General features: G+C 32.2%; 1 protein-coding gene across 1 annotated transcript; it reads right to left on the bottom strand.

Moving 5' to 3' along the window:
- Nucleotides 1-1,419: 1,419 nt before the first annotated feature.
- LOC107931131 (NDR1/HIN1-like protein 10) lies at nt 1,420-2,415 on the bottom strand. Its single transcript, XM_016862915.2, has one exon. The coding sequence runs from the start codon at nt 2,363-2,365 to the stop codon at nt 1,553-1,555; it is 813 nt and encodes a 270-aa protein (XP_016718404.1). The 5' UTR covers nt 2,366-2,415; the 3' UTR covers nt 1,420-1,552.
- Between the last annotated feature and the right edge of the window lie 12,789 nt (nt 2,416-15,204).

Raw genomic sequence — 15,204 nt, 5'->3', positions numbered from 1 at the left:
AAAGTTAACTGAGTCGGAGTTTGTAAACTAGCTTAGGTTCGCAATGTGGTTAGTTCCATTTGGAGGCACATGTTTAGCTCTCATGAATACACGGTTAAGTTCGTGAGGAACACTATAAGGTCTGCGAAACCCACTACACAAGGTATAATATAATAATATATATTCAGTATTGCCCTAAAATGTGAAAGTGGATTGCTTTATAGGAGGCTCGTAATTGGGGGAAAGTGATGAATTTAGATTAGGGTCCGATGTGAAAATGAGACCAATAATTTATTTATCACGACCATTTAAAGTTCAAATCCGAAAGATTTGAATCCAAAATAATTTAAATTTAAAAATATCAAAACATAAAATTAATTAGAATAAACTAATTTGAAAATTTTAAAAATCTAATAAACTAATCCAAATTAATCCGATTTAAAACCATAGTTTTATTGGTATCAAAGCATTACAATTGTAGAAATTTGCATATACCTATTTTGAGGATTTCACAAAAAAGAGAAAATGAACTATTTTTTGTTTTTTTATATTCTTATAGAAACCTAGGCACATGTGATATTGGAGGGGCTCTACTTTGAAGATGGATTTTTTATTTTTTAAAATGAGAATTAAATTGATAAAATGTGTAAAGTTGAAGGACTAAATTTATTGATTTTTTTAAAAAATTAAGATGAAATTGGTATAATCTATAAACATTGAAGAGTTAAATTTGTTATTATGCCAATAAAAAAAGACCACGTCAATATTCAGTTAATGATTTAATAGAGTAACAAAGAAAATATCAAATGTCAATAACGTTAATGATTAAAATAAAATTTTTTAAATCAGGGTGACCAAAACAAAAACACGCTAATAATTGTCAATAACGTTAATGATTAAAATAAATTTTTTTAAATCAGGGTGACTAAAACAGAAACACGCTAATAACTGGGTTACTATTAATATAATTTACCAATTCTTTCTATATTTATCTTAGATAACATGAGATTTATATAAATTATAGTTTCAAAAGACTTGTACTATTCTCACAAGTACTCACAGAGGCGATTCTAGGAGGGGTTGGCATGAGCCCGACCCCCTCTAAAATAAAAAAATTGTCGTTTAGACCTTCTATTTTTTTTTAAATTTTAAATTAGTAAAATTAAAATTATACTTTGGTTCCCTTAAAATTATGAAAATTTAATTTAATACTTTAAAAATTATAAAGATATAGACTATAAAAAATTAAAATTTCATTCGCCCCATAAAAAATTATTTTGACTTTGCCCTTGAGTACTCAATTGGGTAACTAATGCAACTACATTTTAGTATCATATTCGATTTTAAAAACTTGAGCATCAAACCCGAATCTTTCGAACTTAAAATTAGCCCAAATACATAAAAAAAAATCAAATCAAAATTATCAAAAAAGGTAAGTAATGAAGGAAAAATAAAGAAATAGTTGTAATTCTTGTTTTTGTGAAAGTTTACAAGGTTTTTCTTTACATAAAAATTGACAAATTCTATATTCAAACACAGGAAATGTATTATTATTATTATTATTATTATGATTTCATCTTTTAGTTTTGCAAATATGTGAAACTAAAACACCAGTTGGTGGACTAGACATCAGCAATTCACATCTAGCATGTAACCAATAAGAAAAATGGATCAAACCCATATGAGCTCTCACTTTGAATGTTCCTCTTATGAAATAAGTAACCCTATTACTCAACACTTGTTTCTGCAATTCCACACCCAAATTCTGTGGCAAATACACTAAGCTTGATATAAAATGAACTGCTTCAACCCTAATTTCACGACTCCTTTGATAAAATGGTTGAACAGCTTGTGTTGATATCAGCCTATCATGAAAATAAAGCTCTATAACCAAATATTCAAACCTCACATCGATTCTCTTGTTTGGGTTTGAAAAATTGGCTAAGAAAGTGAAATCACCATTGAAATATTCTGGGGTATCGAAGTATATACCATTAAGACTTGCATTTGGTGTGTCGAATAATGGGATTCTTGGTCTCATTGATAAGAAGATGATTAAAGTTGCTACTCCGAATAAGATGAGGATGACGCTGAAGATCAAACATATTATTGCACAACACCATATTAATGGATTTGTTCGTCGTGGATGAGGTTGTCGGAGGAGTGATTTTCGTACAAGTGTTGTTGTGTTGTCGTTGTCGGTGTCGGTGTCGGGGTTTGTTTTGTTTGAAGATGGAGCTTCTTGTTGTTGGGTTATTGTTGGTTTTGATATTACGATTTGGGATAGGGAGATTGGAGTGGAATATTTTGTTGACGGTGGTGTTGGAGATGGTGACGGAGATTGCGGTGGTGGTGGAGGAGGAGGTGAAGGTAAGGGGGAAAGCATGGTTCAAGGAAGATGGGTAAAAGACAAACTTGTTTAATGAAATAAAAAAAAAGAGGGCATGTATGTTTGCTTAAATATATTGAGAATTATAGTGGAAAATGATTGGCATAATATGATAATGGTGATAAAAAAGTTAAAGCATTAGATAATATTAAAGAAAATATAAATTTTACTTATGGTAAATTTTAACACGTTTATGATTATAGTCCCTGTTCAACTCATGAATAAGAGAATAATGTACTTCAGCGCACTCAAATCTACGTCCTCTTACATGGACAATAATATCCATATCAATCGAATTTTGACTAAACCTATTAATTAATGAACAAAGTTAGGTTTTGGGTATGAGTTATTATAAGTTTTAAAAGTGTTGGGTTATTTCAGTTTAAGTTAATTTTGAGTTTGAATCATTTTAAGTTTTTGGGTTAAGATGGTTTCAAGTTCAAATCAATATTGAGTTTGGGTGGAAGAGATTTTTATAATTAAGTTCTTTTTTATCTTCCATTTTCGTTTTAAGATTTATATTAAGAGTTCGAAGCTGTCCTTTTTAAGAGCACAATACGTCTTATTACTGAACTCAATACTTATCGGTACTTTTTGTAATTGAGTTGAATTAGATTGAAGTTTTCGTGTTGGGGTTGGTATAATTATGATAAAAAGAAATACATTAGAAAAACATGAAAATAATTTCTAGAAAAAAACCTTGATTAAGGAAAGCAAAGAGAAGGGAAAAAAGGAAAAGAAAGAAGCTTTTGAAAATATATGAGTGGATGTAGGGACCAATGTAGCATAAAAATAATGTATAGAGATTGGGAAAAGCAAGAGATTAGATTTAAAGAAATAAAAACAGCAGGGAATTGTGTTTGAATTTGCTTTTGCTTTTCAAATTGGCAGCAATCTTTGGACTGTTCATATATTATATTATTTTCAAACAAAAGTATTGTGCTTAGTGGTTAAGGTTGCTACTATGAGCATGGGGCAGGGCAAGCAGTGACTCAATGATGTTATTGTCTGCTAAATCAATGGCTATGGTTCTACTTTTGTCATACTTTCTGCCTTCAATTCAATCCCATGTTAAGAAAACTAATTTAACTGTAATCAGTGTGTTTCATTTTCATATCAATGGGTGCATGATCGATAAATATGATATCAACTCGACAATTCAGATTCTTGTCAAACAAGTATTTAATAAAATTATTAAAAGAAAGTAAGAAATTTCTAGTGGGAATTTTCTTGTTGTGGGATTTACTGAGCAAGACTGTATGAACCTTTAACATTAAGGATTTAGGGTTGATAGTCAAAGACATAACAAAAGTGGTACCACTTAAAAAGGGAATTGTCAAAGAAATTCTTATTGCTTTAAGGCTTGAAAAAAAAAGAAGAAAATGGAATTACAATCAAGTTATCATCAAAAGGTTCTTGTTTGGTGGTAGGAACGAAGTCAGAAAATCATTTTAGGGGTCGAAATTAAATTATAATTTTTACAATAGTCTATATCTTTATAATTTTTAAAGGATTAAATTATAATTTTATCATTTTTAAGGGGTAAAGTATAATTTTACCTTTTGCTATCCTGTTTGGGAGAAAAAAAAGAGTTCTCCTCCTTGTGTTTTTGTCTTAGTTAAATTTTGCTATTAGTCTTTGTACTTTGTAAAAGTTATGGATTTAATCCCTATATTTTAATTTGATATTTTTAATCATTTTATTTTTCATTTCTTAAATTAATTAAATAATTTATCTTTTTATCTTCAAAAAAAAAGATAAATGGAATTCTTTTTTGTTGTGATATAAATCTTAATTTTATATTATTGAAATACTAATAAATTTATCACTCAAAATTGAATAATTTAAATAATTGTGAAAGTGTAATTTATATGGATATAAAATGTAATTTTAGCCTTAATAAATTATTTCTCTAATATTTAAAATATAAGAACAAAATATTGTTTTAATATTTAAAATATAAGAACAATTATTTTAATCAGAGTGACTAAATTGAAAAAAAGAAATAGATAGATCAGAACGAGACAAACTCTATCGTAGCAAGGAGACATTGCTTTTGCTAGTTCGAATTGAAGGGTGATATAAAATCGGTCTATTTCCGACATCATATCCATAGTTAACGCATTCATCATAGTTAGAAGCTCCAGCTCCGTATCAAGGTCACGATCAATAGCGCCACTATCATCAATAGCGTCACTAGCATCAATATCGTCACTAGCATCAATATCGTCACTATCATCAATATCGATATCATCAATAAGAAAACCTTTAAGCTTGTTATCCAGAAACTTGTTCAGAAATACTGTAATGAAAGGAACATAGGAGTTTGTCGCTAGGTATTTGAACAAATAGGATCGTCCGGTTCCTATAGAACCTATCACTAAAAAACCCCTAGAGGGAGATAAGGCTAAGCGGAGCGAAAAAGGTTTTCCACGAGACGGGAAATGAAAACTATTAGCCCCACACGAAGTTTGTGAATAAGTGATTGTCTGATAATGAGCAAGGAATATCCGCCTTTCTGCTAAACAGGATGTACTGAACCCATAATTCATTAGATACTTTTTATGAATGTCAACTAAGTATCGTAAGTAAATTGGCTCCTAATTGAATAAAATCCTAATCTATTAGGCGTGAATTGCTTTAAGCAAAATTATTGGATAGTTTCGTTTTTGATTCTTTTTTGTTCAAAAGAAAAGGGTATTTTGTTTTTTGAAACTGTATATTTCGAAATAATTACGAATATTTTAATATATTTTAATTTTCAATAAAAAGGAATCCGAAATTCTTATCAACCTGTTAATTTGTAATTGAATTTTTATTCATTGACCAAAGGCCTCATTCTTTTTTTAATTCAAACCAAACAGTCTTCTAACTTAAACCAAAACGGAACAGGGTGATCTTAAATGTGATTTACCTTATTATTAGTTAATTTTATTCAATTAATCAACCCTAACTAAATTAAAATATTGTTAAAAGAAAATTGATATTGGAATGTTTAAAGCTGTAAACCGAATGATAATTTGATTGTAGTTACTCCGATAATGAATGTGACACCTTATATGTAACGTCCCCTAACCCTATACCGTCACCGGAACAGGGTTACGAGACATTACCAGTCTGTACAGTCCAATTGCAGTCATTAATTAAAATAAATATCCACACACATCCTAGTTTTAAGATGTCGTCCCTTTAATGGGACCTCGCGGTCCAATATGAACAGTAAATTCAATTCGGGACTAATTTAGAATCACTACGAATTTTTAGTAAATTTCAAAATTCATACTACATACCGTTGCCAACCATAATTTACTCATTTTATCAATACTTTTACAACCTAAATGACTCTCATTAAACATCCTGGGTACATGTCATTATCAATACTCAACATACTTTACCTTAATGAATTCGGGATCGTCCTGGGATGCTGATTCAACGTACTATCTTTACTTAACTTGCGCACGAAAACAAACTGTACGCTGAGTATGGTATACTCAGTGGTATTTCTATAATCCGAACATTTAATAATATAACAAATACTTAAGATCATAATAACAATTACAATTATGCAATTATTTATTCATAGATAAATTTCAACTACTTACCATATAAATTTTATACAGTTCATATAATAAACACAATAACATAATTGTTCAATTCTTAAATAAATCCATTACTATTTACTCCATTCTTTCACTTACTACTCGGTATAGCTTTCCTTAATTTATTCACAATTCAATATCATTAAACTATATTCAACCATACACTTATCAATCATATTCCATTTTAATTCATTTCAATAATAGTCAATTTTATTTATATCATATCAACTTACTATCCCTGATAGCTTTCACTATAAACATACGATTCATATATCTCAAATCACATTTCAATTCATCAAGTGGTATCATATATCATCAATTCGAACTCCAATCACTTCATGAACCTTTGGTTTATATTTTCAATTTCATGTCTAAATTTTCAATTCTCAATTCAATTTCTCGTTTCATTTCAATAGCTTGATCAATCAAATTTATCCGATTTATCTTTCACTTATTTACCCCTATTAACAAACTCGGACTTTGACGGATACACGGATTCCAACCCAAACACACCAATACGGCACATTGTGCCTAAAACGGTACATAGTACCTGATCAGTATACGACACATAAAGTGCCTGATACGACACACGAGGTGCCTGAAATACGACACACGAGGTGCCTAAAATACGACACATAAAGTGCCTAATCGATAAAGCCGGCAAATCCCGTACACTTCCAGATCCTATGGCATGCCAATTATATCCGACTCAGCCCGACTAGTTAATAGGGTATTTCATTCACTTTCTCAATTTAATAATTCTTTCATCAATATACCATTCTGATAATCTCATATATTCACCCATTTTCACAATTCATACAATTTTATTCAATTCAACAATATATTTCAATTATTCACATTAATTCATAATTCAATGCAATTCAATTTACTTTTCAATACCAAATATTCAAATATCACAATCTCATATATTCATATCAATTTCCTCATATTTCCAATCAATATATTTGTCAATATAACATTTATTCAATATTCAAATTTTTACATAAATCATATATATTATAAATTCAATTTAGTCCCTGAGCCTAAAATATACAAATTACCCATGCTAAATGAATATTCATACATATTTTTTTTCCTCCTCCTCCTCTCCATTCCACATCCTTAATGTAGATAACACACTTGTAAGTAACATTATCCATAATTTTTATTATTTACTTTTATGAATATTCAAGATATCTATCTGCGTCATAGTCACTAAATTATTTATATCTAGAGCTATAGAACTCCAAATTAAGATCCTCTAATTTTCCATGAAACTAGACTCATATACCTTCTTATCATAAAATTTTCAGAATTTTTTGGTTTAGTCAATAAGTACAGTTTATTCTTTAAAGTTACCCCTATTTTGCTGTCTGACAGTTTTGTCCCTTCTTCACTAAAAATTAATTATCTCCTCGTACAGAATTCGAATGATGTTTCCGTTTGTTTTTATTAAAAATAGATTCATTCAGGATTCTAAAAATATAAATTTAAGCCCATAATTATTTTTCTCCAATTTTTTATGATTTTTCAAAATCAGAACAGGGGAACCCAAAATCATCCTAACCTTGTCTCACAAAATTCATTATATCTCATAATTTACAACTCAATTTCTTATACCGTTTCTTCTATAAGAAACTATACTCAATAAGATTTAATTCCATATTTTATTCATCCTATAATTCAATTTCTACAATTTTTGGTGATTTTTCAAACTTAAACTACTGCTGCTGTCCAAAATAGTCTTAGTACAAAATGTTGATTTTCTTTAATTTCAATTTAATCCTAACTAAATTCACTTATTTTTCTATCTTAATTCATACTTTATTTCTACTCAATTCTTAACCAAACTTAGACATAATTATCTATTTTTCATCATAAAACCATAATTTCGAAATTCTTTCAATTTAGTCCTTAAAGCATAAAACTTATGAATCACTTTACAATTCAACCCTTATATCATTTCTAACTTGAATTTCTATCAATTTAGCCCTTAATTCATCATTTTATTTAACATGGACAATATCTAGAAATCTAATAACTTTCAAAATATCAACTTAATTTCATCAAAACTTTGTTCCAAAACTTCTAAAACATCAAAATTAAGTAAAAAAGGGGCTTGATTGACTTACCTATTACTTTGGAACCTTTAAAACCTTATTTCCCCTTTTTCTTTTCTTTCTTTCTTTCTCCCCTGTTTCTTCTCTGTTTCGTTTCCTACTATTTTGTTTCTTTTTCATTCTGTTTCTTTCCTTTATTTCCTTTTTATTTACTTTACTTTTAATAATAATAAGTTAATATATATTTTAACTGAGATTTTTATGTTTATGCCGCCTCACTTAGGACAAATGACATAATTGCCATTTTGGTCCTCTTCATTTTCTTTTAATCTATAATTTAACTTTCATCCTTTATTCAATTTAGTTTTTTTCCTAATTACTCTTAATTAAGCTAAATTTACTTAATTAAACTCTAATTAATCACTTATTTTACTTCGTAAATATTTTTAATAAATATTTACGAATCCGTTTTTCAGAAACGGAGACCCGAAAATACACTTTTTTGGTAACGGTAAAATTCGGGTCATTACATTATAACTTAGATCCAATGATTGAAACGAATATAGGTTGTTACGCGTTATTTTTATTCTATTAATCAGCCCTAACTAAAATTAAATAATTGTTAAAAGAAAATTAATCTAGTATTAAAAAAACATGAAATTAATTAATCTTTAGGTCACTTTTTATAATAATCCTAATATAAATCAACCTTTTTATGAGATTTACTCAAAATAAAACTCAAAAAAAAATATTTTAAAATTCTTTAAGTAAATTTTTATAATAATCCTAATAAAAATTAACCTTATCATATAAACTAAACATACTCAGAGAAAAGATTGTATGAAATAGGGACACCATGTCATTCCGTATCTCATTCTAATTTTCTAAGCCTAAAGCCTGAACCCAGAATCCGAACCTTGAACCTAAACCTAAACTCGAACCTTAAACCCTAAACTCTAAACCTTGAACCATAAACTTGGCCTTTTGGTTTAAGGTTTGGGTTCAAGGTTCAAGGTTCAAGGTTCAAGGCTGAGGTTCTAGGTTCAGGGTTCAAGTTAAAAAAATTTCAAAATCGAAAAAATATTATAATAAAAAAGGTTCGAGTTCAGGGTTCAAGGTTCAGGTTTCAAGTTCGGGGTTCAATGAGATTGGAAAACAAATGTTAAATTGTCATTAAATAATTGGAAAGAAATACAAGATGATGTGGCGCTCTTTTTTCATACAATCCTTTGTCACATATTCAAATAAAAGATTTACTCATAATAAAACTTAACAATACATAAAAAAAGCATGAAATTAATGAACTATAAATATTTTTTTATAATAATCCTAACAGGGAAGTTGAGTTCGCAATTGAAGTCTTTCTCGGTACGACTTCGGGATCGATCTCCCCATATTGAATGGCTCCAACAAAGTTGAAAGAATTAAAAGTACAATTCTAAGATTTGCTAAACCATGACTTTATACGTCCCACTATATTGCTATGGGGAGCTCTAGTCCTCTTTGTTAAAAGGAAAGATGGTTCAATGCGACTTTGTATTGATTTTCGACAACTGAATAAGTTGACATTCGAGTACCGATACCCTTTGCCTCGTACTGATTATCTGTTTGACTAGTTAAAAGAAGCTTTATTCTTTTTTAAGATCGATTTGAGGTCGGAATATTATTAGTTAAAGGTGAAAGATAGTAATGTGCCGAAAACAGTGTTCTGTACACGACATGGCCGTTATAAATTTCTGGTGATGTCATTTGGATTGACTAACACTCTTGTGGCATTTATAGATCTCATGAGTCGCATATTCCAGCCTTATCTGGACCAATTAATGGTAGTATTTATTGATGACATCTAAAATATTTATTCGAGATCTGAAGCCGAGTACGAGAAGCACCTTAGAATTGTTTTACAAGCCTTGCGAGAGAAACAACTGTATGGGAAGCTAAGCAAATGTGAATTTTGGTTATCTTAGGTTATATTTTTGGGACATATTGTTTCAGAAAAAGGGATCTGTGTTGATTTGAAGAAAATTGAAGCTATTGTGTAGTGGAAAGCCCCGAAAAATGTGTCAAAGATCCGTAACTTCCTTGGTTTGGCCGATTATTATCAAAGATTCGTGACTGGTTTTTTAAGGAAAACTATGCCAAAGACGAAATTATTACAAAAGAACACATCGTTCATATGAAACTATAACATCCTGAAATAGGGTCTAGGAGTTTGGGCCAGCGAACCATTATTGTCTATTAAGGGCTGAGATTGATTGGTTAACAATTAGGGACTGGATTGTGAAAAGAGTAAAAGTAAGAGTAGTTGGATAGTTATTTGTCCAAAGAGTTGAGGAAACAATTTCCTTTCTTAATTGAAACAGAGTCATGCATGTAAGACTTATTTTGTCATTAGGCAGGGTCGAAGCCAGAAATTTTTTTTAGGGGGGCCGGATGAAATTTTAATTTTTTATAGTTTATATTTTTATAATTTGTAAATGATTAAATTGAATTTTTATAATTTTAGGGAGGCCAAAGTGCAATTTTACCTTTACTAATTTAAAATTTTTAAAAAATTGCAAGGGCCTAAAGTGAAATTTTCCATTTTAGGGGGGGCCGGGGCCATGCCAGCCCCCCTGGCTACGCCACTGTCATTAGGAGATCCTTACGTTCTAAAATACCTTAGTTGCATATGAATTAAAACTTTACCAATGAAAGTTTTAAACCTCTATAGATACTAGATACCAAAGCCCTTCTATTAGCCAAACCTTCATTGAATTCTTTCTTTCTATTTTCTGTCCAGTTTCTGCAAATAAAAAACCGAGTCTTTTTTTTCTTAAAGATTCAAGGCAAGACTCTATTTCTCTATTGAGTTAGACGTTTAGAAGTAATTTTAGAACTTTTAAGTAAGTTCGCAATAAAGGAAACTAGGTTTGCCAAAAGACCAATATGTGCAAACCTAGGTTCGCTTGTGTTTACGAATGAGTTTTAGTGTGCTTTGACTGTTAGTGACTTGTGTGTAATGTGTTTGTGAAGTTGAGAACTTGACAGAGCCATCTACAAATAAAGACAAGGGAAAGGCGAAACTTGTTTAAAGCTTTCAGTGAATGGGTGAGTGTTTAGGGCACGCTGTTAGTATGTGCGGACCGTAGTGTTAATCAGGAGTTTAGGGCTGATGAAGTTGGTTCAGCATGCAGCAAACTCGACAGCATGCAGGCCATGAAGACCAAGTCGTGCAGGAGCTGCTGGAACGAGCTGAACTATTCCTATTTTGTTCATCTAGTAATCTTAAGTTAATGTAATGTACTTTAGTTCATTTAGAACTATGTTAGGTTTATGATTGATGTAATTTTGATGACAATTGAGCTGTTAAGTCAGCTTTGTTTAAGTGTGTAAGCTTAGTTTTTCAAGTTTCAATGTATTAGTGGTAGTAGGTGATGATTAGGTATCATTATGCAGATTTTGACAAGCAAATTGCTTGGTTTATGTATTGGCATTATGCCATTGTTCAACACATGAATGAAATCAGCTTTGTTCATCAATATTCTCTCAAATTTCCTCAGCTTATTTTCTTCTTTCTTCAACTCGAAATTGTTTGTTTGCTCAGCAAGATTCGAGGCTTGCTCGACAAGATACTTGCTGAGTCTGCTTGATTCTGCTGTTGCACCAACAATTGGTATCTAGAGCTTATTTCTTAAGGGACCTGTTATACAAATCCATGGCTTCATCAAGCTTTTCACCAGCTGCACCTCAAGTCTTCAATGGAGAAGGCTATCACATATGGGTGGTCAAAATGAAGACCTACCTGCAGGCTTTCGATCTGTGGGAGGTGGTCAACTCTGATGTTGAACCAGAGCCACTTAGAGCTAATCCAACAGTGGCTCAGATCAGGCAGCATGCTGATGAAAGGACCAAGAGGCACAAGGCTATGTCTTACATCCAAAACTCAGTGTCTGATGTGATTTTCACAAGGATTATGGCCTGTGAATCACCAAAACAGGCCTGGGACAAGTTGCAGGAAGAGTTTCAAGGGACTGAGAGGACAAGGCAACAACAGTTGTTAAACTTGAGGAGAGATTTCGAGAATTTGAAGATGAAGGAAGAAGAAACTGTCAAGCAATATTCTGACAGGATTATGGCTGTGGTTAACAGCATCAGGCTCCTTGGAGAGCAGTTCAATGAAGCTAGGATAGTGGAGAAGGTTATAGCAACTCTGCCTGAGAGGTATGAGGCAAAAATCTCATCTCTCGAGGACTCAAGGGACCTGTCCACCATCTCCCTGACAGAGTTGATCAATGCTCTATATGCTCAAGAGCAGAGGAGAGTAAGCAGACTGGAAGAGCACCAAGAAGGTGCCTTTCAGGCAAGAACAAATACTGCCTACAAAGGCAAGAAGGCCTGGAGAGACAAGCCAAAGGATGATGCTGCAAGGAGAGAAGGTCAGACTTGCAAGCACTGCAGAAAGGCTGGTCATTCAGAAGAAAAATGCTGGTTTAATCCAGATGCTGTGTGTCAGCATTGTAAGAAAAAGGGTCATGTTGAGAGAGTCTGTAAGAGCAAGGCCAAATCAAGGCGCAATCAGTCTCAACAGATGAAAGCTGAGGCTCGAGTAGCTAAGGAGGACAGTGACCAAGAGGAGCAAGTCTTTACTGTGTCATGCTCAGCTGCTCAGGAAAGGTCCTCATCTGGTTGGCTCCTAGATAGTGGATGCACCAACCACATGACACCTGATGCTGCAATCTTCAAGTCTTTAGACAGAAGCTGCAGAACTAAAGTCAAGATAGGAAATGGTCATTTTATTCAAGCTGAAGGCAAGGGTGATGTTCTGATATGCACCCTTACAGGTACCAAAGTGATTTCAAATGTGCTGTTGGTGCCTGAAATTGACAGAAACCTGCTCAGCATAGCTCAGTTGCTGGAAAAAGGTTACTCAGTTGTGTTTAAAGACCATTAATGCCAAATCAGTGATCCAAGTGGATCCAAACTGATGGCAGTCCCTATGGCTGAGACGAGCTTTGTGGTTGACTGGACAAAAAAGTCAGACATTGCCTACACAGCCACTTCAGATGAATCCAAGCTGTGGCATCAAAGATTGGGACATGCCAACTTCAGATCGATGGCCCGAATGATCAGAGAAGACCTGGCTGAAAACTTCATCAACTCAGTAGACCATGATGATGTATGTGAAGTATGTCAGCTAGGAAAGCAGGCCAGACTCCCATTTCCCTCGAATCAAGCCTGGAGAGCCTCTGAAAAACTCCAACTGGTGCATACTGATGTGTGTGGACCTATGAAGACTGAGTCATTGAGTGGAAACAGGTATTTCATACTGTTCATTGATGATTTCTCGAGATATTGCTGGATTTACTTCTTAAAACAGAAATCAGAGGTGACCACTGTGTTTTGGAAGTTCAAAACTGCTGCTGAGACTGAAACAGGCTGCAAGGTGAAGACCATAAGGTCTGATAATGGGACTGAGTACACCTCAGCTCAGTTCCAAGCCTTCTGTGATAAGGCAGGCATCAAACATCAACTTACCAACACATATACACCTCAGCAGAATGGGGTAAGTGAAAGGAAGAATAGGAGTTTGATGGATATGGCCAGGTGTGTAATAGCCTGAATTTTTAGTGGTGTCGGAATGGTGATTCGAGATCACTAAATCTGACAAACGAGTAGAAAATATTATAAATTTAGTAAGTATAAGTTAAATGTGAAGTTAGGAAAATTTTTGAAATAGTGAATAGTGTACTAGGAATAAATATTAAAATAATTAAAATAAAAAAAACGAGGTATCGAGACCTCGAAGATTTTAAACCGAGCCATAAATATTTTTAGAAATATTTATAGAGTGTCATTGAGTTGGTATTAAAGTTTCGTTAGAAAATTTTAACGTTTGGATAGTTAATTAACTAAAAAGGACTAAATTGGGAATAGTGTAAAATTTGTTAAATTGTGATTAAATAGCTTAAGTGACTAAAGTGGAGGGATTTAAAAGGCTATTAGACCCAAATTATATGGGCTGGACGGTTGGGTAAGAAAAATCAGCAGAATGTAAGGAGAAACAGGGGCAAAATTGGAAACTTAACAAATTAAACATTTAAAACAAAGACAAAAGTGAAAAATCTAGAGATCTCTTCACAATTTATCAGCAAAAACGCCATAGGAGGTCTGGAATAAGCTGGTTTTTCATATTTTTGAATCATATCGAGAACCTGAAACAAGTCGAGGAAAAGAAAAAGTAGCCGATTAGTCCCTGAACTTTTACAAATTCTACAAATCGATCCAGGTAAGTTCATATGGCTGAAATTTAATGATTAAATGTTAATTTCATGAATTATACAATGTATGCTGAAATGTATTTATTGTTGAAATGAGAATAAAATAAAAATGTGAAAATCGAATAAATGATCAAATTAAGTGGAACACCGGATTTGAGTACTTCTGATCAAGAAACAAAGTGATAAGTGGCTACACTTATCTGATCAAGAAACAAAGTGATAAGTGGTTACACTTATCTGATCAAGAAACAAAGTGATAAGTGGTTACACTTATCTGATCAAGAGACAAAGTGATAAGTGGCTACACTTATCTGATCAAGTGATAAAGTGATAAGTGGTAGCTTCAGCTACACTTATCTGATCAAGTGGCAAAGTGATAAGTGGTAGCCTAGCTACACTTATCTGATCAAGGACAAGTGATAAGAGGTCATATGTCAAAGTGAAAGTGAAGTACTCAATTTTCCGTAACCGTTCCTTAATTTTGATCAAGGATGGTAAGTGACAAATGGGCCCAAAGGAATTATGGTAAAAGAATAAGTAGTAGTGAGTTTATACCAAGGAACTCACCAAAGATTGTGGTTGACAGGTAAATTTAGTAATGGTGTATATTGTATAAGTGTACAAGTGTTTGGTAAGATTTATGTTTTATGCCTATGAACTTACTAAGCTTTTCTATAAGCTTACATGTGTGTGTTTATTGTTTTTGTAGATTAACGTATTTATACATTCGGAGGATCGGATCTACATCAAGAATCACACTATCCAGATATACTCCGGTAGTTTATGTTAAGCAACTTTTTGGATTTATATGGCATGTATAGGGAATTGAAGTAAAAAGTAAATTTGAATGTTATGGTTGCGTTAGATATCGAAATATATACATGTTTTTAGTTTGAAATGGTTGATTGGTTGAACTT

This window comes from Gossypium hirsutum, chromosome A04 (genome assembly GCF_007990345.1).
Source record: "Gossypium hirsutum isolate 1008001.06 chromosome A04, Gossypium_hirsutum_v2.1, whole genome shotgun sequence".
Lineage (NCBI taxonomy): Eukaryota > Viridiplantae > Streptophyta > Magnoliopsida > Malvales > Malvaceae > Gossypium > Gossypium hirsutum.
The sequence above is the reverse complement of the archived record's forward strand: the minus strand, read 5'-3'. Positions and strand labels throughout refer to the sequence as shown.